The 24,653-nt window shown below is 48.0% G+C and overlaps 1 protein-coding gene across 1 annotated transcript in view; it reads left to right on the top strand.

The window, feature by feature from the left end:
- LOC108165365 (putative uncharacterized protein DDB_G0282129) overlaps positions 1–24,653 on the top strand; it is a 57,528-nt gene that overhangs the window by 29,862 nt on the left and 3,013 nt on the right. The window contains exons 3-4 of the mRNA XM_033387641.1: positions 8,286–8,324; positions 23,996–24,346. Of these exons, the coding sequence (XP_033243532.1) occupies positions 8,286–8,324; positions 23,996–24,346 (390 nt within the window). The remainder of the gene's footprint in view (positions 1–8,285; positions 8,325–23,995; positions 24,347–24,653) is intronic.

Below are 24,653 nucleotides of genomic sequence, written 5' to 3'. Positions count from 1 at the left end.
GCGTCTCCCCCGATTTTTTGGCTGACTGGGCAAATGGGTCAGACTTAAAGAGAGGCCATGGGGGGGGTAGCCCTGATGCAGCTCATATTTCAGCCTCAGCTAGGGGACTCCTGGGTTAACCGAGTCCTTACCCAGTTACGAGTATCTTTTGGGGAAAAGTTTTGCTCTTTGGAATACTTGAAATTGTTTTTTCGGGGACAAAAGTTTGCACCTCTCCGGCAGTCGAGTGGGGGGTGTGGTGGAACCTATCAATGAGTCAGTGACTCCCCCAAAAAACACTCATTAAAATGTGGCAAACGTTCTGTTTATGCACCACTCCTGGCGGGGGGGTAGGGGGAGCAGATACAGCCAGCCAGCCAGACACCGCCTATCTATCCATTCATTTCACTGTTAACTGAACAAAAATGTACGTTCCTTCGTTCGCTTTATTCGTTTTATTCGTTTCATGCCCACGTTTATTGTTTTCCAAGTCATTTTCAGCATCTTATCAATTTTACTCTGAGGCACAGGCAATAAAAGAGTAACCATTGTTTGCAGCCCTTCCCCACCGACCCGCCCCCTCTCTTTTCCGTTTGTTCCTGTCATTGATAATGAAGACAGCAACAACATTGTCTTTGCCACTCCCACCAGCCCCAGCCACAGCCCCAGCAACGGCTGGCAACAGAACGTGACTCTCTTATCAATGCGATTCGTATTGCCAAGACGCAGCCGCCTGCCTGCCTGCCTCGAGTCCTGTGCGTCCTGCCACGCCCCGAGTCCTCCTCCGCTATCGCTGAAGCAATTAAAATTTGTAGCCATCGAAGGAGTCGAGTAGAATTCGATTTCTTTGGCCTCGTCGTCCTTGCAAATCATTTCACAATTGCTCAAGAATGGGCACACTCGCCCCTCCCCCATCCCGAACGCCCTGGAATGGAATGGGGTATTCCTCTGTGGGTGCCCCGCCCCTTGGCTCATTTTTCATACTGACAGCCCCCAATGGGCGTTAATTGCGTGGGTTTGGTTAAGGTTACGGCCGCGCCAGATAAGCGCGCGTGATTTTTCCACGAATTCCATGCCCAACGGGCACCCTGTCCACCCTGCGCCCCCCTCCCCTCTGAGGGGTACGTCGCGGCCTTCGGGGGGGATGAAATTTTGACTTGTTATTTGGCGCAATTCATATTTCTCCCCCATTCGACGGTTTAAATGGGGGATTTCTTCGACTTCGTTTGCATTTTGCGGCCCATTCGATGTGGCAGGCGGCGATAAGAAGAAGACGCTGTGCCTGGGAGGGGCTGGGGTGGGGGAGGCCGGAGAGTATACATTTTTTTTTTTGAATTGGAAAAACGTGCAGCAAATGGCTTAATTACGTCTGGAGAGATGAGCTTTGATCTGGAGTGCTTCTTCCAGCCGAGCAGCAGATAGACAGCCGCACAAAAGTGCACACGGGTGTGCGCCCTGCAATCAATATGCCTCCAGGTGCCTACCCCCTCCCGCCTCCCCGCTACCCCGCTTTCATTCACATTTAAATGCGCATATTTCACAGTTAACATGACTTCACAACAACATGGCTTGTTGGCTCTCTTCTTTGGCCTGGTCTAAATATGCAAACAAATAGTTTTGGCAATTGCCAAGTGGGGCATGTCAGACGCCACCGAATCGCTCCAGCCCCACACAGCAACCCGCCCCGCCGCCACCACCACCAGCACAGGTCACCCTGCCCTCCCACAGCCCTGCCGTCCAGTACTGCATGTTGTGGCATGCGGTTGTGCAACGGCAACAACTTTTGCAACATGCAACCAACGAACCAGACGAGCTCTGGCTCTGACTCCCGCTCCTGTTCCGTTCCACCTCTGCTGCGTGGATGGCAAAATAAACGAGGCCTTAAATCGAACTCTGGATACGGGTCGGTGTCTAGGACCAGGTCCAGGTCCAGGTCCGGGTCGGGCTGGGTCGCAGGGCCCGGGATCGTCCCGTCTCGTTTGAGGTTAACATAATTTAAGGCAGCAGGAGTGGGGGCCACGGCCAGGACTAGGCCCAGGACCAGCAGCAGGACCTCGGCTGTCCATTTAACATGCTGCCAACATGCGTGCGTGTGGCAATTTCGCAAATTATAAATTTTCCACCTGCACAATATGTTGGGCGCCTGCTACTGCTCCTCCCACCTTCCTGTTGTGCTTCCGGTTCTCCCAGCCAACAATCCGACAATTGATCGCTGTTTCCGGCTCTCCTGTGCCCCTGTGCCCCTGTGCCCCTGTGTTTATGCGTGTTGCAGCCTGCTCCTGGTCCTGTGGAAATTAAGTCGACACCGAACACAAGCCCTCACAAGTCAGATAGTTTCGGCACCGACCGACATCCCCCGCTTGAGGGGGGAAACGAGGGGCCTCGTTTGGCATAAATTCCCGACTTGAGGGGCAACTTTGTTTGGGAACTTGGTTTTCTTCAGCCAGAGCCAGGCGGAGAGTCATAAATTGTAAAGTTCTCGATTCGTCGATTAGGGAAAGTGAAGGAAAACAAATTGAAAAAATTCCACCTAAATTGCATGCGATTTAAAGTGCGGCAAAAGAAATTTAACAAAAACGAAATCGCAAAATAAACGAATTTTCAGCTTTTTATGGAGTACGGTGTACACAAACCAATTTACTTTACTCTCGTATTTACTTAAAATTTCAATTTAAAATATACTACATATATTTATGGAGTGAAGAGGAGAGCAGAGCAGAGCAGAGCAGAGGAGAGCAGAGTAGTGGCATGTTGTTCAGCCGACAAAAAGAGTGCGTGTCCGAGGGGACGGGACACAGACACAGACACAGATACAGGCACAGCTGAGAAAATTTGCATAGAACAAAACGTAAATGGCAACAATTTGTGTAAGAGCAAATTAAATATTGTAACTGGGAAATGAATTCGATATGGATACGGATGCGAGGAGCCTCCAAAAGGTCAACAGAGGCAGAGAGCAGGCAGCCAGTGTCTCTGCCGATTGCATATCCAAAAGACAGCAAAAGCATGACCTCTGGGTCGATTGTGTTGATACTCTTGTAGATCCATCGTTGCCATTGGACGTACGGATCGATACCAAAGGAGGCCAAAATATAGTCAAAATTCATGGAAACCATTGCAAGGGTATAAAAAACACAGGCTGAAACAGAAGTAGAAGCAGAGCCAGAAGCAAAAATAGAAACAGAAACAGAAACTGGAAAAGAAATAAACAATATGCAAAACACGACGAAGGCGTGCAGAGATTGCATATCAAGTATACGCAGTGGAGAGCTCCAGCTACATGGCTTTGCATATTGGAGAGGAGACAACCCCCCAATCCGCCCGTAGAAGCACCCAATATAACAAGGTCAGTCCGCATCATTTCGACATCAAATGTCCATAAATCCTGGCCCCGCATCGGAGCTCACTTTGTGCATAAATGTTCAAATAAATGTCGCAGGATAAATATTTAATAAACATAAGCGAGAGACGCAAATATCGAGCAAGGAATACACTGACAAATATTGAAATAAAATGGGGGGCAATAAAGCAGCTCTCTCCTCTCCTCTCCATCTCCATCTCCCTCGCCCTCTCCCCAATCAACCCCCCAAGTTTATGTCTCAATTGCGTCATCAATTTGCATTTGATGGGGGAAAAAAGAGCGAAATTAGAGCGACGAGGCTGCTGTGGCTCCTCTGCTTTATTGATCGCCCGATTGACATTGCATCAATATCGTGAAAAAGTTAACAAGCAGCAGGCAATATACATATATACATATATATATATACGTATGTCAACTTTATATTTAAAAGCTTTTCTGTGCTTCTCCTTCGCCGTTTGTTTGTCTTTCGCCCTCTGTTTGTCTTCACGTCGCAGCTCTGCAGACAAATTGAAATGTTGCATTCATTATGCTACCCTTGAAGGGGGTATCCCGATTGCCTCGAAATTCTAACCAGGCTAAGAAGGAACCCACACGAATGGAATGCCGCTGGATCATTCTTGATCAGCAGAAAAGGGCCACGCTTAAATCTCAAATAATGGCCGGTGGCACTCTCTTTTTGTCAGTAATTTGCACCAAACGACAATAAATTTTGTTCCACAAAAACTTTATTTTTTCAGAATTTATTATTTAAATGAATAAATAATTAAGATTTTGTGGCACTAGCGTGAGGAAAGATCGTGTTAGCATAGGAAAGATCCCCTGGGATGGGTTTAAAAATGGTTTTGCGGCAGGAACTATTCAAAAAAGGAAGAGGAACAGGAAAGCCAATTCTGAATAGTCGAATGCAGAAAGGAAGAAAAGATTTGGTCAGATTTTCTTGCCAAAATGTGCTCTCTGTATTTTGTGCTTGCATTCTCGGTCTCCAGCTATAGAGGATTCCTGTATATCCAATCAGGAGATTTCTTTGCTTATATTGAAATGGAATTCGATGGACAGTTTCCCGGGGAGCTGCTTTCCCATCAGGCATTTATCATGTACGCCATTAATATCCAATTAATATTCTATATTTTTAGCAACTTTTCTATACAATTAATTTAATTTCCGCCACCGCCAGCGCCTCCGCCCCCGCCACCGCCTCGACCGGGGGTAACACATTTTTGTGTCACATCAGCGCAAATTGCCATCCATCGATGCTGCCTATGCACACTCATTAACACAACAATACTCGTACTCGTACTCGTGCTCGTAAAATGCAAACCGAACCCCGATCTGCCCCTGCCACCGCCACTGCCCCTGCCACCGCCACTGCCGCTGGGGGCGTGGACAATTAATGTGACTGACACACATGCAGATTTTGCCGGCGCTCGTTCGCGTTGTCATATTTGATTTACAGTTGCAATTTACGCACTTTCCCAGGGAGGAGGCCGGGAGGACTCCGATCGGGAGAGTAGGAGTAGGCCGGCCGACAGCTGTCCACGTCAGCATCCGGCCTCTGTTTGATGTTGTTAATTGATTTTCAAAGTCAACTGCTCGGGGACGAGCTCTAGAGAGAGAGAGAGAGAGAGGTGGGAGTGGGGAGTGGGGAGGGGGGGCCGCTTTCGCTTTCGCCCCACTCGGAGATTAGCAGGGCAGTGTAAAATGCATCTCCATTGAGGCGCAAGCGACATAAAACCAATTCCCAATCCGCATTCGCTGGACAATTTACAGACTCTGGATATCCTGTGGCTCCCCAGCAGCCAGCCCCCAAGCCCCCAATCACCCAATCCCTTGCCCCCCCCACCCCCCACACTCTCTGATGTGCATTGTAAGTGCAACGAAGCGCATTTGCAGCTGCAATGTTCAAGTGGATTTCGGAGTTGTTCCGTGCATCCAGATGGGGCAGGGAGTGCGAGTGCGAGTGCGAGTGAGAGAAGGGTGAGCGGGGAGCGGAGTGGGATTGGGCAACGTGTTTGTTTTATGTGTGGCCATTGTCCAGTGTCCCCTGGACGGGGCGACTGTACTGTATTTGTTGTCTGCCCGTCCGGGCATGCGGTTCAATCAAAGCGATTTCCAATGTCCACAAAATTGCGCAAAAGGACATTTTGGTAATTTCAACGATGTCGCTCACCCCCGGTCCAGGAGCGGACTCGTAAGAGCATCCACCTCTCCGCAATAGTGTCCTTTTTTGTTCTTGAGAGCACACAAACAGAGAGAGTCCTGCGAGAAGGTCCTCCAATCTCTTGGGAATGACGGAAGTCAGGCGCCCAATGCCCGCTCGCTGGCCGGTCCGCTCCTGCGCTTGTTGTTGGTAATGAGTTTGGTTTTACTGTTTAAATTTAAACGTGTCCATCAGCCAGGAGGAGGACCAGCAGCAGGAGCGGGAGCAGGGGGAGGGGCAGGGCCAGGAGGCAGCGGCTGCGGTCGGCTACAGTTCTAAAGTGTATTTGCATTTAACGCTAAATGCATTCCGACAGGGTTGGGCAGCGGAAAGGGGGCCGGAGGAGTGGAGTCCTGGCCTGCCTGCGGGAGGAAAAACATGACAGTTGCATTAATTTTGATTGCGTAAATATTTCAAGTGTGCGAATTGAGAGGGAGAGGGAGGGAGAGAGCAAAAATGTTTGCCCAGGGCCCATGGTCCATGATCCGTGGCACGGTGGGCGGCGGGCGGTGGGTGGCGGGGGCCAAGAGCAGCAAGTGGCAGCGAATTAAGTGATTGCCATTGAGATGAGCTGATTGCAGCACTGGCTCCTAGTGGCTCCTCTGATTCCTGGGAGGGCAATGCATATTTAAAGTTTGTTGAAGGACCTGCAGCTAATGGCGGAGCCCCTCACAGCCCCCCCACACAGCCCCCGCCACAGTTCAATGAACCCCACTCAGACTCTGAAGAGAGCAAGAGAGAGTGCCGTGGCAACTTTTCTAATTAAAGCAACAAAAACCCAAGTAAGAGAAAAGAAGCACTCCATATCCATTTCCCCAGTCTCAATCCCAGTCCCATTCGCAGGCCCAAAGCCAGGGCTAATTTTAGAGGCCAATAAAATGATTCAACCCACAAATGTTTCAGTGCGAAAAGTGCATCGAAATTTATGAGCACGTAGCTGTCATAAAACTTTCGGCGCGGCGCGCGGAGGACTCCACTCCACTCCCCCCAGGCCTTCCCGCATGACGTGATAATTTACTTAACTGCCTATCCCCCTATCCCCTCGCACCAACAACTACATAACTCGATCCGGGGACCATTTACAAGATGCAAACATCAAATTTTATGACGTCTAGGCCATAATTATGCGAGATTTGTTGTCGTGCGGCTGGAGATGATAAGAGATGAAAGAGGGTTAGGCCTAGAGCTCGTAAACTCCAACAGTTTTGTGTGTCGCTGAATATTTATCGCCAGAGTTCATAAAAGTTTATCAAATCTCCGAGATTAGGCATTCGAATCGTGATTTCTGGTGACAATCAAACAGTTTGTTGGAACTGAAGCTCCTTTAGTGTATTAAATTTCCCTTTTAAGTGTTTGGAGCTGCTTTTTCCCACATCTCACTCTTCCCTCCTGCCGTCTGACCTCAGCAGCTCGACTGCAATTAAACCCTAACCGCATTATCGCCGTCTGTGCCCCATCCGAGCAGCTACTGCTCATCAGAAGTGCTCTGTTTTTGGGGTACCAATACCGCAATGTCTGCGGCATGTGGAGAATTTTCCCATAAGACTGCAATTTTATCCTTGTATACGCTTTCCAAAGGGCATAGGACCCTTGGAGCTCCGACAGGGGTACTCCTCTACTGCCACATGTTCTGCAGGGCATTCATTGCCTCCACAATCCCCGGTTGGACGTGGGTTTTTTCCTCTCCAACGGCTAGACATCATTTAGACCATCAAGAGCACAGAGAGGGAACAAAGAGCCGAGCTGTCGACTGCTTTGCGGTGATAACTGGGAATTAATTAAATGTCGCGGCGAATGAAATTAAAATAAAAATACCGAAAGCTTCCTTTGGGACTACTTAAGGCGCATGGCGGGAGGAGGTTGGGGGGAAAGGACTCCAGAAGGCCTCTGCTTATCAGCGGCCCATTAATAAGGGACTAAGCCAAAGATGTATGCATCGAGGCAGGACTTCTGGCAGAGGGACTTTTAGTTTAAGCAACTCTTTGGCCCGTTCTTCCTCTCCGTCCGACGTTCGTTTCCGGCCCCGGCCCCGGTTGGGGTTGCTCTTGTTGCATAAACAATAAATGCTTGCAACAATGACAAGGCACGGTACGGGCGGGTGGCAAGCGGCAATGGAAGGGCACTTCCTTTCGCTGCAAAACAATTGCAGCAGAAAAATTGCAACTTTTGACTTCCGCTCTAAAAGTTTAAATTCATTTCCGGCCCCAAGCTTAGATTTGAGATTTGAGGCGAGAAATTAATTAGAAGTTTGCACAGACACGCGACCGGGCCCCTATCTCCTCGCTCGTCCCTCCCGCAGGACAGTGTGGTGGGGTGCTATCTGCGCCTTTCGATCCGATCCGATACGTTGTTTGTTCGCCCTTGCCTTTGTCCTGCCTCTGCCCCTCATTTCCTGCGATTTATTGGCCAATTGGCAGACATTTTCCTTAGCTTTTCTTTGTTTTTCTTTGTTTTTTTCGGCAATTTCCAGCTATTTGCTGCAAGTGTTTCCGTTGGCAGATCGGAGCAGGATTTATGATATATTTTTCGATGCAGCTTTGAACTGCAATTAGTGGCAATTAATTTCGGTTAACATTTGATGGGTGCCCCCCGGAGGAATGCAACGTGTGGGCGGCCTCTTTGGGCGGGGGGATGGGGATAGACAGACAAACAGCTTGCACTCGGAAGGGAGTGACAGAGATTAATGGGAACCGAACAGAGCGGAGAAGAGAAGCTGGCTTCTAATCGAATTACCCTCTGTCTTTGCAGGCCTCAAGGATCCAAACGTGGACAGGCATACCACCAAAGGTAAGTCCTTCCGCCAGTACGATACGATCCGATCCAATCCGAACCGATCAAAAATTAATTAAGAAACCACTAGAAATGTAAATTGTCTGGAATGATTTCAAACCGAAAAACGAAAACCGAATATTCTCCAAAGCACAAAGTAACCAAAACAAAGGGTTATCCAACTACAACTACAAGGCACAGACGCCACCACAGCACCCCCTCCCAAGCGCCCCCCCCCCAGTTTCCACCACAATAACTATAAATTTCTCGGGCCCAAGGCAACCGCAGGGCCTTTTCGGATCCCCTTCCCCGACGAGGCATAAACCAAGCGGCTCTTTAAAACGCAATCAAGCTGAAAATTAATTAAAATTTTCAAGCGGCAAGCGGGATATGAAATTAATGCGCCATGCCCCCACATTTCGGGAAGGTAAAGGCAAGGTTTAAATTAAAACACACTTGTTACTGTCTAAGACGATGGCTGTTTGGGATCGTCGTCGTCGTCGTCTCCGTTGGAAGTCGTCTCGATTTCATTAAAAATGTTTTTATGCTCGCATTATCCTTTCACTGTGTCTCTGACTGAGACTTGGGCAGGGTTTGCCCTGCCCCCCGTTCAGGTAGCAATTTAATTTGACTATGAAACGCTTGCCGCATCCTTGACACTTTCACTTTCACCCACCCTGCCACCCAAAAATCACCTTGGCTTACCACGTTCCACGCTCCGCCACCCTACCCCTTTCTCCACGGGGAAATGGCTTGTTTTAAGCAGCTTAAGCTTGTCGTTGACGTTGTCGTTGTCGTTGTCGTTTGTCGTGTTGTTGGTGCTGTAAAGGTGCTCATAATTTCACGGTAACTGAACACACACGCGTCCTCTTAGCCAGCCATTCGTGCCGTGCCGTGCCGTGCCTTGCCGTGCCTTGCCTGCTCTTGGCCCACACTTGAAGCCTTTCCCACCAGCTCTCTGTTTGGCTCTGAATCAGTGGCCTCAAACGCGGAGTCGGAGAGCAGACAAGACATCTCCGGCAAATCCAATAAAGTTGAGTGCGGCGGAGTCGCTGAAAGCCTCGGATGTATCTGATGTATCGGGTGTGTGTTTTGGTCATTGCTTTTATAGGACTTTACCATTGTTTGGATAGTTTTTAAAAGGAAGGAGAAGTTTTTTTAAAAGTAAAGAACCGAACAACTTCGATCCGAACCCCATCCCACATACAGGGTCCGCCAGAGTTGTCTTTATTAGATTTTGATGAATGTTTTTGATGACTGGAAAAAAATCAAGTAAAAATGATATACTCATTGCATGCTCGGGAGCTATTGAATGGATTCATTTCGGTGTATTCATATGCTTTTAAGCGAATTAGTCTGGACAGCAAATGTGATAAATGGGGAGAGCTACACAGAGAGAGAGCAGAGCTTGCTAAAGAGTGCCTTGTCTGGTGAACCCTTCATAATTATCCTTCAGCTGCAAGTCATGCCATAGGCAGGAAAACTCATCTATTTTAGCTCTTTCCCCAAGACTGCTTCCTCCGCTCCTGCACCATCCAGGAAAACCCACTTTAATCTCATAAATCACAAGCCAAAAGAAAACAGAAGCATCAACTGGGTTACGGGGGAGGCAGGGGCAAGCTAGGGGCATACCGCACATATCATAACATTTAACATATTTCACTTAGGCAAACATTTAATCCGGCAACTTGTCTGGCATCCACCTCCAACGACGGCCTCCTTTGGCTGGCACCGGCGCATAGAACGTATTCCGTGTGGCAGGAACTGGGTCGGGGGAGGGGCAGGGGGGCCGAGGCCACATTTTCATTTCCGTTGGCGTTTTTATTTTTATTTCATATTGCACGTTATCAAATAATGAATATCAAATGTAATGCTTATCATTTATTTGCCAAGAGCCGAAACCGAAACCAAGCGGCTAGATGGGGAGAGCTCCCCCTCAGCCCTGCCCGCCTGCCTGCCCGCCTGCCTGCCAGGTGGCAACATATTATAATATTTACTTAATTTTCATTTCTAATTCGGTCTCTCTTTGGGTGGGGGGGGGAGGCAGAAGCAGGAACCAAACCAAGAGCGGACCAAGACCGAGACCTTGGCCCTGGTCCTAGCATAAGAAAAACTCGAAGAAAGAACGAATAAAAGCAGCCTGCATAATCAGCGAGTCTCATAGCCAAAACTTTGTTGTTTGTGGGCGGCAGAGTCAAGTGATTGGGTGGGTCGGTGGGTGGTCTCGAGTCGTTCTGTTGGTGCTTCTAGTGGCTTTGGCTGGGGGCCACGGGAGGCGATGTTGATGCTTGCAGGTGGCTTAAGCTGCGTCTAAAGCGATAACGTCAAGTATTTGAATTTTTAATAAAATGAAATGCGAATCCCTCTTTCCGTGTACGGCAGCCCCGCCGAATGCCAGGTACTCTATCCCGGGAGAACCTTCTGTTGCTGCGCAAAGTCTGGATACCCGGAGAGCAGGGCAGAGCAGAGCAGTAGATGTATTCAAATACGATTCGTGGCCGCCATTTTCCTGTCACTGGCTGTGAAAATTCACAGCTTTTCCTCGCTGGCTTTCCCCGGGCTAATCTTTTGGTCAGCTAGCCACTCCGCTCCACTCCAGAGCGGTCGCCCTCCCGCCCCTCGGATGTCTGTCGCCTTGTTGTCTATTCGCTTTTTTGAAATTCCAATTTGAATGCTTCGTGGTTTCTTTCTCTGGCGTCTGGGAGTGGAGCCAGGAGGGACCAGCAACCAATATTATATTATTCAAGCCATCGCATTTGTCTGTTCCCCGTTCCCCGTTCCCTGCTCCCTCTCTTTGCTGTACTTGAAAATCGTAATTAGAATTGGTAATGTATTCAAATTGACTTTCATTTCCGCTCGTTCGTTTGCTCGCTCGTTGATTCCTTCATTTGTTTTACGTTTTGTGTGGATTTCTTCATCAGGCAGATGAGATTTTTGCGCTTTTCGCGGCCTGCCCTGTCGAGTGTTGAGAGAGGAGGAGAGGAGATACCGCCACGAGGATATCCACTTTAAATGCCACTGCCACCGAATGATCAACTGCCCAGACAACGGACCCCGGCCGCACAAAGGAACTTTCGATTATCGAGACCCAAAGACTCGCTCGCTTACTTTTTCATCCATATTTCAAAATCTCTGAACGTGAAAGTTTTCTCTTCAGTAGGGAAGAGGAAGTGGGTGTGGTGGGAGGAGGGCGGAGGGAGGGGCGTGGGGCGTGGGCAAAGAAACTGAAACTTTTACTGGCTGGAACGCAGTGAAACCGTAAAGAATTCAACTAATAAAAATCAGGCATTCAAGTGCGAAAAAATCGCGAAAAGCATCATCAAATAATGTGCCACTCAAACTGAACCCCGTCCACGCCCATGCCCCATGCCGCATGCCGCATGCCTCCATTGGAGTTGAATCCACCGAAAGACAAATAGGAAAAGAAAAGAAAAGTAAAAGGCAACTTTGGAACAAAATAAAACTATGCGGAGATGCAGAGAACGAGAGGGAGAAGGAGAGAGAGAGAGATAGAGATAAAGGAAGAAGTGCAAAAGTTTCTCTAACCCGAAAACCGAAAATAATAGAGGACTCTAGAGATGGCAGCGTGCGGATGAGGCGCACTATAATGTCAGCTGTTTGCCACTGGAATTCGAATGTAATTCCAGATCTGCGGGGGGAAGTCGTGGCACGACCAGGGCGAGGGCCAGGGCCATACGTCATCGGGGAAAACTTCGATAGGTGGCCCGAGAAGGCGGCGTGTCTGGGCGAGGATTGGATGCGTCTTTGCCGGCCACATATTTCCTCTGCCACGAAGCGTGCGAAGTATTTTCCCTCTCCTGTGTGCCTGTGTGCCTGCGTGTGTGTGTGTGTCTGCGTAGCGGAAAAGCAATTTTCCTTTGTGTCGTGCACAGGTTTTCACTTGGCATTGTCTTCCTTCCGCACTGAGCTGGCAAATTTGTTGCAACCGAAATAAACACTTTATTAAATGCATTGGAATAAGCGCCAGGCATTTGAGAAGCCAAAGGAAACGAAACGAAAGGAAAGAAAAGGAAAACTCTCCGCGATTTTCCTTTATTTTTTTTTGTTCTGCCCGCACATGTGACTCCAGTGGCTCCAAAAAGGATAAAGGATAAACTTTGAGCCAAGTGTATTTGGTGCTAAGCCAGAGCAGGAGCATGGGCAGGGGCGGGAGCAGGGGCAGGGGTCTCGATGTGAGCAGAAAGTGGATTGCTAATGCACTCGAAAGGGGGTAAATGCCCAAAGAAAAAAAGATCCGACATAAGTATCCCATTTGAACAGGCAAAGGCCCTTACAAATTATTACTTATTTATTTGCTGGTTTCTTTGCATCTCCCTCTCTCTCTCTCTCCGTCTCTTCTCTCTCTTCATTTTGCCCCCCATTTTTCCTGTTTCGTGGAGTCGGGAAAACCTCGCTCGGATAATCGAAGCCAGGAATCAAATTATGCTAGAATTGAGATTGATTTTTTATTCAATTTTAATGCGACAAATGCAGGCAGATAAACAGACGAGGACTCGCACACACACACATGGCCCGAAGCTCCTGGCCCTAAACAGGGCTGTGGCTGGGGGTGGGGCTCCAAACCTCAGCAAACACGTGGATGGATCCTGGCCTGGCCTGGCTTTGTGGCGGGGGCTGTGGCGGGGCGGGGCAGAAATTATAACAACGATGGCACACGGGGGAGTCGCACTGGATTAGGTCGTCCTTCGAGATCCTTATGGGGAACTTTTTGAATATTACAACATAAATCGATTAGCTTCTAGCAGTCTGTGCTTCATCTCACCCTCATGCAAGCATGTACACGTGTGTGTGTGTGTGTGTGTGTGTGTGTATCTATATGTGTCTGTGTGGGAGGAGGGTGTCTGTGTTGTCACTGATTGACACTTGAAGCGAAATTTTTTTGCTTGCTGCTGTTTGCTGTTCCTCTTCTACCATATCTCGCCATTGATATGCGTCCCATCCACTTGACTCTGTGCAACGACAGCGACGGCGACGGCGACAAGGATATGAGGACCAGGATGAACGTCGAGGCCAGGCTTCATCTAATAAGCATCCCCACACATAACACATATCTCCACTCTGGCGGTGCTCCAGCGACGAGTTGGCAGCTCATCAATACACAGCTTCATCATCAGCTCCGGATCGGGGCTGGCAAATTGGCTTTCAGCTCCTGGCCCTGGCTTGGCTTGGCCCGATTTCTAGCATAAATTGAAAGGAAATTAAACATTGAGTGGGCGGGGCGGGGGGGGAAATGAGCAGGGAATCTTGCTCGCTTTGAGCTCCAGGGGAAATTGTTATGTGATAATTGTTTGGGTCTTCTTCCCCACCGGGGATTGCATTTTTGTTATCGATTTGCACCCAAAACCCGGTTGGAAAGTGGAAGTGTGTCAAAGGTAAGGACATCTATGGGTCCAAAGTTTAGCTGTTTGTCGAATGGCTTATGGCGTTTCCTGTTTGTGCAGTAAATTACATTTCAATTTAGATCATCAACTGAAACGGGAACGGAATCTGGACCAGTCGAAGGCCGACAGAAATCTGCTGAGCAAATACTCAACGCCTTAACCTCAGAATCGGGCCAAACACAACTGAACAAACTGCAATTAGCGCACACAAGGGTAAATATGACAAATTTCGAACACAGTGAAGGGGAGGGGGGGGGGGGGCGACTGGCTAGGGGTGGATTCAGATTCGGGTTCGACACGAGCGGAGCATAAGGTATAATTTAACACAAATCAAAGGGAAAATGCGTCGCGAATTCGGAATCGGAATCGAACTCATAGATACTCGGTACCACACGTGAGGGAAAGGGGTTCGTCCTGGGCTATAGATGAGTTATGGGGCAGATGAAATCAATTGTCTTGGCAACAGACGTGGCAGGCAGGCAGGCAGGCAGGCAGCAGCCATCCTGCCATTCCGGCAGGGCTTTAAAGCGAAAGAATTCCGCAATGCCACTCCTCCGCCTCTTGCTGCTTTGTAGTCCAATTAAAAGGGTTTGTCGTTTGTCGTTTGCCGTTTGTCGTTTCTCGCTGAAAGGATTCACTTTATTATCATTGAGGGGATTTGGCTTAGGGGATATTCCATTTTTGTAGTTGCTCTGCCAGCCATCCTCCATTCAGCCTCCACTCTGTCCCCTCGGCTAGTACCTGAAGATACATCCGAGTCGAGTTTCATGCTTCGGTCGTTCGGCAATTTGTTGTCGCGGCTGTTGACTTTGTCATTTCACTTTTTCCCTTTTCATTTTCCGCTTTCGGACCGCTTTTCGACCTTAAGCTTTAGTTGCATGACTTTCCCCTGCAGGGGTGTGTGGTGGGGGGTGCCATGATTTTCCGTAGCTGCTTGCAACGCAGACAAAAGCCAACTTATGCCATGGGGAGCGAAGGATCTGCCAGGGTATCCACTACGTCGGCTATCCTAATTTGTGGCCCTCTTCTCCTTTTTTTTTTTTGTTTTTATTGTTCTGTTATTCAGGACCCACCCACTCATCGTGACAAAGTGGGTTTGGCTTTGTTTTTGAAGCTCCTTCTCGTGGGAAACTTTTCCAAGAACATGTCAAGTTCTCATCATCATCATCATCATCGTCGTCGTGGCCTCATCCCGCGCTCTTTTTGCTGCCCGAGCAGCGTTGTCTGGTTGTAATTATCACGCTAATGAATCAAGTGTACTCGCTTGTAACTAATTGATATGAGAAAATGACATTGGCTTTTCATTGTTCACAGAACTGGTCCACAGAGAGCGCGGAGCAGGGGTTGGTTCGATGGAAATCACAGCGAAAGAAAACTTCTGCCGCGTGTGTGCTTTAGGGTCAGGGGCGGGGGTTGTGCATTGCCCAAGCGGGTGGTGCGGTGTTCCCCATTGATTTGCATGTGAATTTTCCATATTAGCGGGAAAACTAATGATCAAACGAATCCACATCCCATCCCCCAGCTACACTCAGAGAAAAGTGATTCATATTTGGATTAAATTTGCGGTTTTTAAGCACAAAATTAAATAGAATTTAGTTGGATTTAACATACAAAATTTTAATAAAAAATAAAAATATTTAGCACATTAAAATATATCTAATATATTCAATTTGTAGCTTATTGGGTTTCATATTTCTATGAAATATTTAATTTAAATGTGAAATATATTTTTAATTGATTTCGAATATACATATTTCATATTTTTATTAAATGAAAAATCAATATGAAAAATATTTTTAATTGATTTTGAATATATTTCATATTTATTTTAAATATATTTATTATATTCAATTTTTTTATATTTATTATATTTTTTTTAATATTATTATTATTATTATTATTATTATTATTATTATTATTACTATTATTATTATATTATATTTTAAATATATTTAATATAAATATGAAATATTCTCGTATTAATACAAAAAATGTAAGTCCACTCTCTTGATCCTGTTTTCTCTGGGTGTAACCGCTGGAGTGTTTGAGTAAAGGAAACGAAAAAAACGGGAGACTTGATTAGAAATAAAAATGCTGCTTCAGTAATTGTCTTGAACTTTAGTGCCTGAAATATGTAAACTTTTCCAAATGAATTTTCACGATTTCATTGCTTGACTTTCTCCGTTTTACTTTTGTGCGCCGGCCCCGCGCAACTCTCCGGGGATTTCCCGCCGGGAGCTTGTTAAGCGATTTTCCCTTCAGGTGGAGCATGGCATGGCGATGGCGATGGCGATGGTGATGATGATGGGTTCTGTGCCTCCGTTGATGACTTTCGGCTCCCTGGAGTATTTTGCGCCCCCAGTAATAACTGCGATTGTATTTATATTTATTGTTATTTAGCATAAACAACTTTCCTCAAATTGCAAAAGGAGAACCTCACAGGACGGGCATGGGATGGTGGAGGGGAAGGGGGTTGGGGGGCAAAAACTTTGCATAAGCCGAACCGAGCCGAGCTGCGGCGGCAATCAATTTCAATTTTTAAGCCCTTTACCGAGGACAACATTTTTAATTAATCGTCGGATTACCAGGAGCTGCAGGACTATGGACGTGGCTGCAGCCCTGGCCAGCGGTTTACTGTTCCTCGTCCTTCCATATCCCATCGCATCGCATCCCGTCCCGTCCCGTCCTACAGCATCCCATTTCATCCCATCCAGCTGTCCATTTTTTCCATTATCTGTGCCATTTATTCTATTTTTGTCGCACAACTCAACTAAACGAGCGACAAATTGCCAGCGAACGTCGACCAAGTGCCCGGCAGCGGCATTGGCATCGGCATCGGCATCATCCTGGGTCCTGCTCCGTTTGCCGTTCTCCGTCCTGCGGCCATGATGAACTTTCATTGTCTACTTCTCTGCGCTCCGCTCCGCTCCGCGGCGGCTTAATCCTTCCACGCTTTGTGTCATCAATGCGTCCGTGCCACTTGTGATGGATTTCGGAGCGTTAGTTGGGCATCGGGCATCGGGCTTTGGGCATTCCGACCATTCCGGCCATATGGTCAGAAGTGTCATGGCAACATTCAGAGCGGATTGCGGATTGGCGATTGCGGAGGAGGGCTGCAAAAAGATTGCATTCACTTCGTTTTACTCGCATTGTGGTTTTGGTCTCTGGCGCCCCGAAAATCTGTTTTGAAAACCAATAAATCTGATTTATTGGCTGCCTCTCCGTCTCTCCGTCCCTCCGTATCTCCGTCTCTCGACTCCATCTATCCCTGTGTCCCTTCATTTGTGATTTAAGCTGCAGCTCTATCCGTTTTTGCGATGTGGGCAATGACGAAGTGTTGTAGGAAGGTTAACACTGGGGCTGTGTCAATAGCTCACGAGAATTTACCGAAAAGCTGATGATTAAAAGCTGATCAAAACAGACAAAAGTTAACGCATAGCCCTAAACTGTGGCGGGTGCCCCATTAGCTGGCATCCAGGCATATGCATCCTCCCCCAATTATCATCATCAAAGTCCGTCAGAGCAGAAGAAGCTAAGGTCGTAAATTACAGAAGGTGCCAAGAGCCAAACAGCACGGAAAAATTGTTAAAAATAATGACACATTTCCCACATCTCTCCATTGGGTCATCATTGATGGGAGGGAAATGGCCATGGCTTTTAGGGTGGGGGGGCGGTGGCGGTGGCGGTGGCAGTAACCCGTCGACGTTGTCATCATCATCGTTAGAGAGGCGCAAATCTGCGCTCTGGGCGATGTTATTGTTACAATCGACACCCGACGCGTTAAAAACACACACCACACGATACACACAGACACAGACACAGACAGACACACAAACACACACACACACACACACACAGAGAGAGAGATATCCCCGTAAACGAGCCAACGAGTGGGAATGGGAGTGGTTCGGCGTATGACCCGTGGCGTATTTCGGTTTTGACCAACGCTATATTCCCAATCCCCTGTGCAGTCCCCTGCCCAGACCCACACACACTCATGCCATTCGCATTGCCACATCTCTCAACGGGGGTGTTGACAATTCAAACGCAATAATTGCGACTGCGAACCGCACGACGCTCGACGTTCGACGTTCGACGCTCGACGCTCGACGGGATTCGGCAGTCGGGATTCGGTTTTGGCGAAAGGTGTGGCTCTCGCTGCTCTCGTCCGCTCGTTATGCCGTGTTTGACACAATGTCAACTTTTTGTAATAAGTTTTTGCCCTGCCCAGCCCTGCCCAGCCCGTCTCTGGCCCTGCTTTGGCCATAAAAAGCGGAATACGATGTAGCATTTCGATGTAGTACGTACGAGGCGATGCTAATGGCAGTTGCAGTTTGCTTTGATCTCCGCACCCGGGGGTAGTTCAATCTTCAGTCTGCACCCCGTGTCAGACGAGACGCAGTTTTAATGAACCCTCTAGCCCTCTGCTGGGCCTGGACCTGGACCTGGGTCTGGGTTGTTCTCTTGTTGCTGATTTTTGATCCTGTTACCCATTGTGGCCATTGTTCTCGCACTCTAGCATTCATCATTCGCCCTGGTTCTGGGCCTGTCCCTCGTCCTGGCTTCTTTTTGTCGGTTATTTTCTCTCGTTTTTGTTGTTGTTGTTGTTGACTGGGTGTTTATTATTAGCCTGGCAAATACATCCGCACGGCAGCCGGCGATCCTTTTTTGCCTTTTCAGCTCCGTTCTATTCAGTTGAGTTCCCCGGCATTGTGTCGCGGGCACAGCGCTGAATGTTGGTTTAATGAGTTGAATATGTCAATGGTCTCGTCTCCCCTCGATGGCAGGCTGTGCGGCAGGGGCAGGCAAATGTAGTCATTAGCATTTGAATATTACGCAAAATATTTTCGGGAAAAATGGAAACATGCGAAGAAAACGCATTTTTAGTGGTGCGGCAGCCCCAGGCGGGATTTCAAGTAAATGTGACTGAAGAATACAAGCACAATGAATGTCAAAGTATTGGTGAGCTTTGAAAGCTCTGTCTGATCTCTGTAGATAATGCTTTTCCGTGCATCCATGAGCTGTGTGCATGTGAAAGCTTTCCCCTGATTTGCATTCACTTTCAATTTTAAACAACACATTTAATTGTGGCATATGTTCAAGGACCTGAGCCAGGGTCCCGCAGAGCTGCTCAGCCATTGAATGGCCACAGAAGCCGCCAGAAACACGGTGACATATTGCGCAATGGAAGTGGTGGAAGCGGTGGACGTGGTGGATCAGGATGAGTACCGAGCGGGACTCTACTTATCGGAGCGTTATCTTTACGCTGGCGGTGCTCAGCAAACCGCGAAATCGAATCCATAGATCAAGCGAGCGAACGAGCGAGCGGGTGAAAAAGTAAAACCGATTCAGCTCTCGCGATTCATCTGATAAATGAATGGCAGCCCCCGAATGTTTGCAATTGCTTTGACATGTTGGACAACAATGGAGGAGAGCAGACGGAGAGGACAGGGCACGGCCGCCTCGGGGAGCGGCTGATGGGTGGCGCAGCGCGACTTAAGCCGCTGACAAATGCGATTGCCTATTGAAATTGAAAAAGACCCGAAATGGAAGCACTACGACGTACATGCCATACCATAGAGCAACCCTTGAGGTCCAGATATCCTTTTGTGGGCATCCTGCTCTGGGCATTTGCATTGATTTCAATTAATTTGCTTGTTGTTGTCCCTGATCCGTCGCCGTGTTGTTCCGATTGCGTGATTGTAATTGATATTTGGTTTGGGTTGGGTTTTTGGGCTGGTGCGAGTCAAGTGCTTCCAACCCCGCTCCCCTCCCCATCCGTCCGTCCGTCCAATGGGAATTATGTAAATGCCAAACATGCATTAGAGAACGGACGGGAGCTGGCTCCTTGGCCCACCTCTAAGCCTTCCCGGAATTATTCAGGCAGATAACTTCTGGCCCTTCTTCATCAGTCCTCAGCTGTGCGAATTTTCCATTCCATTCCGTGGATAGATGCCCGTACTGCTGGTCCTGGGGCGAGGGTGACAACAGCCAACTGTCATTGACAGCTTCGTTGGCTTCATCTTCATCCTTCAGCCAGGGACAACAAGGTGTTGTCCCCCCTACGCCCGTTGCCCGTACTCCGTGCTCCGTCCTTCGGCTTTGTCTTTTCCGGAAGAGAATGAGTCAGCGGCATTTCGCATTTCACATTTCCTATTTTCCTATCCCCATTTGCTTTTAGTTTTGTGAATTTCAAATGCCAGGACATCTGTTCAAGTGTCCCAGGTCTCAGGCCCAATCCTGCCACGATGCTAATGCGTTTAGTCCATCTCGAGGAGTTGACGGTGGAGGGGGAGGGGTATGGAATCGTATGGAATGGGGAAGAGCTTAAAGAACCCGTAACCCTCTTATGCAGCTCGTCTCAGCACTTAATTTCGCCCCTAATTGCTGCAATTTGAATGTTTAATGCAATCCAAAATTATAGAGGGTAATTATTATTAGTTGCCCCCTGCCCCCTGGCCCCTGCCCGCTCGCTTGAATCGTGCGTGTGAAAACCAATTGGTTCCATCGCCTGCTGCCTGCTGCCTGATGCCTGCTGCCTGATGCCTGCTGCCTGACGGACATAAATAGTTGATTTGGGGATCGATGGGGGTGTGTCCTTGGAATATGTATATTTGGAGGCTTTCAAATATTTATGGGGGATTTAGCATTTATTTATAAAATTTGTTCAGCTCGGGTGAATCGCGGGTGGAAACTTTTCCCTCGCTGTACAAAGTTTTCCCCACCAAGCAACCAAGCAACTTTCCCTGCCTTCCCCCCTTCCCTTTTTCGAGGGGTGGGGCTTGCCTTTAATTGTTAATTGGCTGCATCGATTGTTAATTGTTCCGGAGACCTGATTGCGGGCATTGTGAGTGGAAACTTTTTCAAGTGCTTTCGTCTGGGCAAAGTTTGGAAAGCGAAACAAAAGGTGCGCTGCTCCTCCGATTGCGGATTGCCCGATTGATTGGTTGCTGAATTAATTACGTGGATTACATAATCCTCCCCCCCACCTCCCAACCAAGCGGCAGTCCATCATCCCTCCCCCCCCATGAGCCCATCGCCAGTTGAACTTTAAGTTTTCCCCGTGACGATGCCTCGTTGATGGGCCGTTGATAATTCGGGAGCATAACAGCCCATTCCAAGTGTCGCCAGATCCATTCCCAGTCCCAGTCCCATTACCATTTTCACTTCTATTTCCAGCCATTGCCCATTTTTTATTTATTTTATTATTATTTTTTTTTGTTGAACAAAATTTTGGCAAATTTACACTTGGCTAACAAAAGCGGTAACAGCATCAACAACAACAAAAGGCACACAACTAACAATACCCCATCCCACGCCCAACCCCCGCCCGATGCCAATCCCCCCATTTTCCATTTTCTAGGGTTGCCTGATTGCGCAATGGTGCCCCCAATGCCTCCCGGGGTACAGTCCCAGTGCCATAAATAAGGGCCACATTCAATGCAAATTGGACTATTTACGCAAATTTTATTGCCACACAATTTTTATATATTTATCTTCTTTCTGTTGTTGCTAGTTTTCTTACACACACACACACACACATACAATGCTTTATTCCTTTGTTGTTGCTAATATTTTTCCATCCCCTCCGTTGAGATTTGGCTGCTGCCCCCAAGCGTCTACTAAATCAGGCAATTTGAATGTTGCTTCCTTGACTTTCACTTTGACATTTTGGCACTTTGGTTTTCTGTTTTCTGTTTCCCCAATAGCCTCCGCATCGGTGCGGGAAAACCCTTTTCCTGCTCGTCGAATTATGCGATTTTGTGTCATTATATCGTCGCTAAACGAAGCGAATTTCTCTCCATGCTCCCGAAAATCCAGAAAATCGTTGGGTAGCGGAATGTGTTTTTTATTGACATTTAGACGCGTCACAGATTTGGCCCCGGCATCAACGGGTTGAGTCTGAGTTCCTGTCCGGACGTGGGCCTTAGTCTGGGCCTGGTCCTGGGCATGGCCTTGCCTATGGCGGCTCTGTGTCATAAAGCGGGGGGGATTTACCAATAAATTCGTTCTAGTGAAAATTTATTGACATTGCTTTTTAAACCGCGACGCGTGTTGTGCCTCCGCACTTTTATCGCCAGGAAATTGACATTGAAGTCTTGTTTTGGGCCTGAATGGAACTGACCTTTAAAGCGGAAGATATTGGAATATCGATAGGCAAATCGAGCAGAGGTAATGGCTGGATAACGGGGAGGAGTGGAGGAGAATATTCCTTTTGAAATGAATATCCAGGCAGGAGGAAGAGCACAGAGGAATGCCCCTTGGACGCCAAAAGCATCATAGCCGCTTATATCTCGATCGGGAAAAATCTGTTGACACTTGGGTGTGGAGGCCACTCTGCTCCCAGTCGCTTCCGCCAGGGTCCCGGCTCATTAATGTCCCTGGAACTTGGCTGCCTGGAAGAAGGGTATCAGTTCTTGGCAAAATACGCGAACAGAAAACTGTGACTCTCTGGGTCGTCGAACCAATAAATTCAGATCGTCGGCAAAGGCAAAGGGATTCGAATGATTATGGACTGCCGCGGCAAGTGGAAAACTTACCCAGCTGAGACTGAGATCTCTTCATCTGGATTTGGGCACATGAAATCTTTTCAAACCGCCACAGGACTTCATAGTCGTGAATGGTGATCGGTGGCTCTTGTGTTTCTGAGTGTGTCTGGGTCTTGTTAAGCCGCTTTCCTCCTTTGGCTTCCTTGGAAGGAGGTAAAGTCTGATTCAGTCTGTTAAGGAGTCTTCCTTCTCCCTGATGTCCTGCCAAAAGGCATCCCTGAGTTCTAGATACATACATACGCCGGCGTGTATCTTATTTGTTCATTGAATTACTCAAGATCTATCTGTAAAGGCACAATAAGACGTAAGCTGTCCTTAAATTGGATCGTATCTTTCTGGTGGGATCCTCCTCGGAGATCCCTGAATGTTTGTGCAGGGGATAACAGTCTGCGAACTTCTGGGGCCGATCAGGTGATAGATGCCACTGGCGGTCGCCGCCAACTGGTGACTCCATTCTGTGGCATTATAGACGCACGCTTGTACATTGCCGAATGCTGTCATGAGGGATATTTTGATCATATCGAACCATTATTGTAGGCGGATCAAAGAAAACAGTTCTCAAACAGGACACAGGCTCTTCCTTCTACAATGGCGGATTGAGCGTGACATAAAGGAATGGAAACAGATCCTCGTTGAAAAAAATATACAAATTGAGTGCCGGTCACGACTGGTTTTCAGCGAACAGATCGCATTATTTCCATCGCTCTCTGCCATTCCCTGCCCGCTTCCTCCCCGATCCGATCCGATCCGGGCCAAACCCACATTCAGGCAGACACAAAAGAGCCAAAAATTAAGTGAGTTATTAGCTCGTTATCTTTCGCACTTAATATTTACACAGTTGGGGCCACTGCCGAACAAATCGGAGTGTGAAAGGCCCCAAAGGGAGACTGTGGACTCCACCTCCGTTCGCTGGCAGTCAGTTTACCCCTAATTTTGTCGCTTGTGTTGCTTAAAATTCAAACAATGTGTTGATGCCTTCACACCAACCGAAAACATGCATAATTAATATGCAAAAAGCGGTAGCAGGCAGCATCAACAACAACAACCTCGTTCTCGGAAAGGAAAGGAGCAACTTTTCCGAGCGGGCTGCTTGTGGAAAATTGAAAGGGTTAGCATAATTTTTTCGGGCATGAGGGGAGCAGAGAGAGAGAGAGAGAGGTGACATTTTGCTTTTTGCCTGCTTTATTATCACAGCTTTCGCGTCAACATTATTTCCGCAGAACGAAAGGAGAGCGGGCATCGGGTGTATACCCTCAAAGAGGGTACTGCGACTTCAGCAGCGAAGTGAGCACTTCCAAGGGTCCTCTGCCATAGATCGGGCGAATTCAATCCGAATTGGAGTGGAGCTGCAAGGGTATCAAGGGCTTCGGCTGCATGCAGCTCGGGTTGTCATTGCCATGCATAATTCATATGAGAAAAGCAACAATAGGCGGCTACGATGAGCGGAGGAAATGTGAAAGCCCCAAACCTTTCCGAGCAGAGCAGCGAAAATGCTTTAATTGAAGCAAACGAAGACAGACACACACACACAGCCACACATGTCGCATGCCACATGCCCCTTGGACTCATTTGCATATTTCAATGCATGCAATTAGGCGTAAGGAGTGGCTGGCGAGGGGCACGGTGTGCCACGGAGCGGGTACCAACTGTCATGACAAGAAAAAAAGTTTTCTTTTGCTTTTTCTTTTGTAAGCTTCCATTTTTAACCGTATTCTCTCTGCCGTGCTCTTCTTTTCAGCCAAATCACGGCATTTTACGGTGAACGGTCTGAGTGCCAATAACACGCTTCAGCAACAGCAACAATACAACCTGCAACCATCGAACGACACTCGCAACATCTACAACAATCCCTATATACCACCCCAACAGCAGCAGCAACAGCAACAACAACAGCAACAACAGCAGCAGACCCAGCAGCAACGTACAGCTCACCTGTTCAAGGCCCTGGCTGCCTCTACTGCCGGCGGAAGTAATAGCCTAAGCCATCCCTACGACTTCTCCAACTCATCCTCTTCGTCGAACGCCAATAATGAGCACCAAGGATCATCATCTTCGGAGGCAGAGAACGCTTTTCTAACTCATAATAACGGTAAGTGTGGGCCATGCTATATGGGATGGGGAGCCGATGGAGCTTGTGGTCAATATTCAACCATAAACAGTAGTCTTCTGCTCCGCCGCAGAGTGGCCTCCTGTCGGGGAAGATGCATAAAATGCATAGCCGGAAATTGAATTAAAACTCGAGAAATTAAAAACACAACTTTCCGGGTCCTAAGTAATATTTCCTCTTCCGCAATGAACCAGAAAAACAACGGGGAAAAAAAACTTGCCCACCTGCCACCGGTTGGCTGGCAGCTTGCCATAATTTGCACGCAATTTGCATTTCAAGTGGCCAATTC

This window comes from Drosophila miranda, chromosome XR (assembly GCF_003369915.1).
Source record: "Drosophila miranda strain MSH22 chromosome XR, D.miranda_PacBio2.1, whole genome shotgun sequence".
Lineage (NCBI taxonomy): Eukaryota > Metazoa > Arthropoda > Insecta > Diptera > Drosophilidae > Drosophila > Drosophila miranda.
The sequence above is the reverse complement of the archived record's forward strand: the minus strand, read 5'-3'. Positions and strand labels throughout refer to the sequence as shown.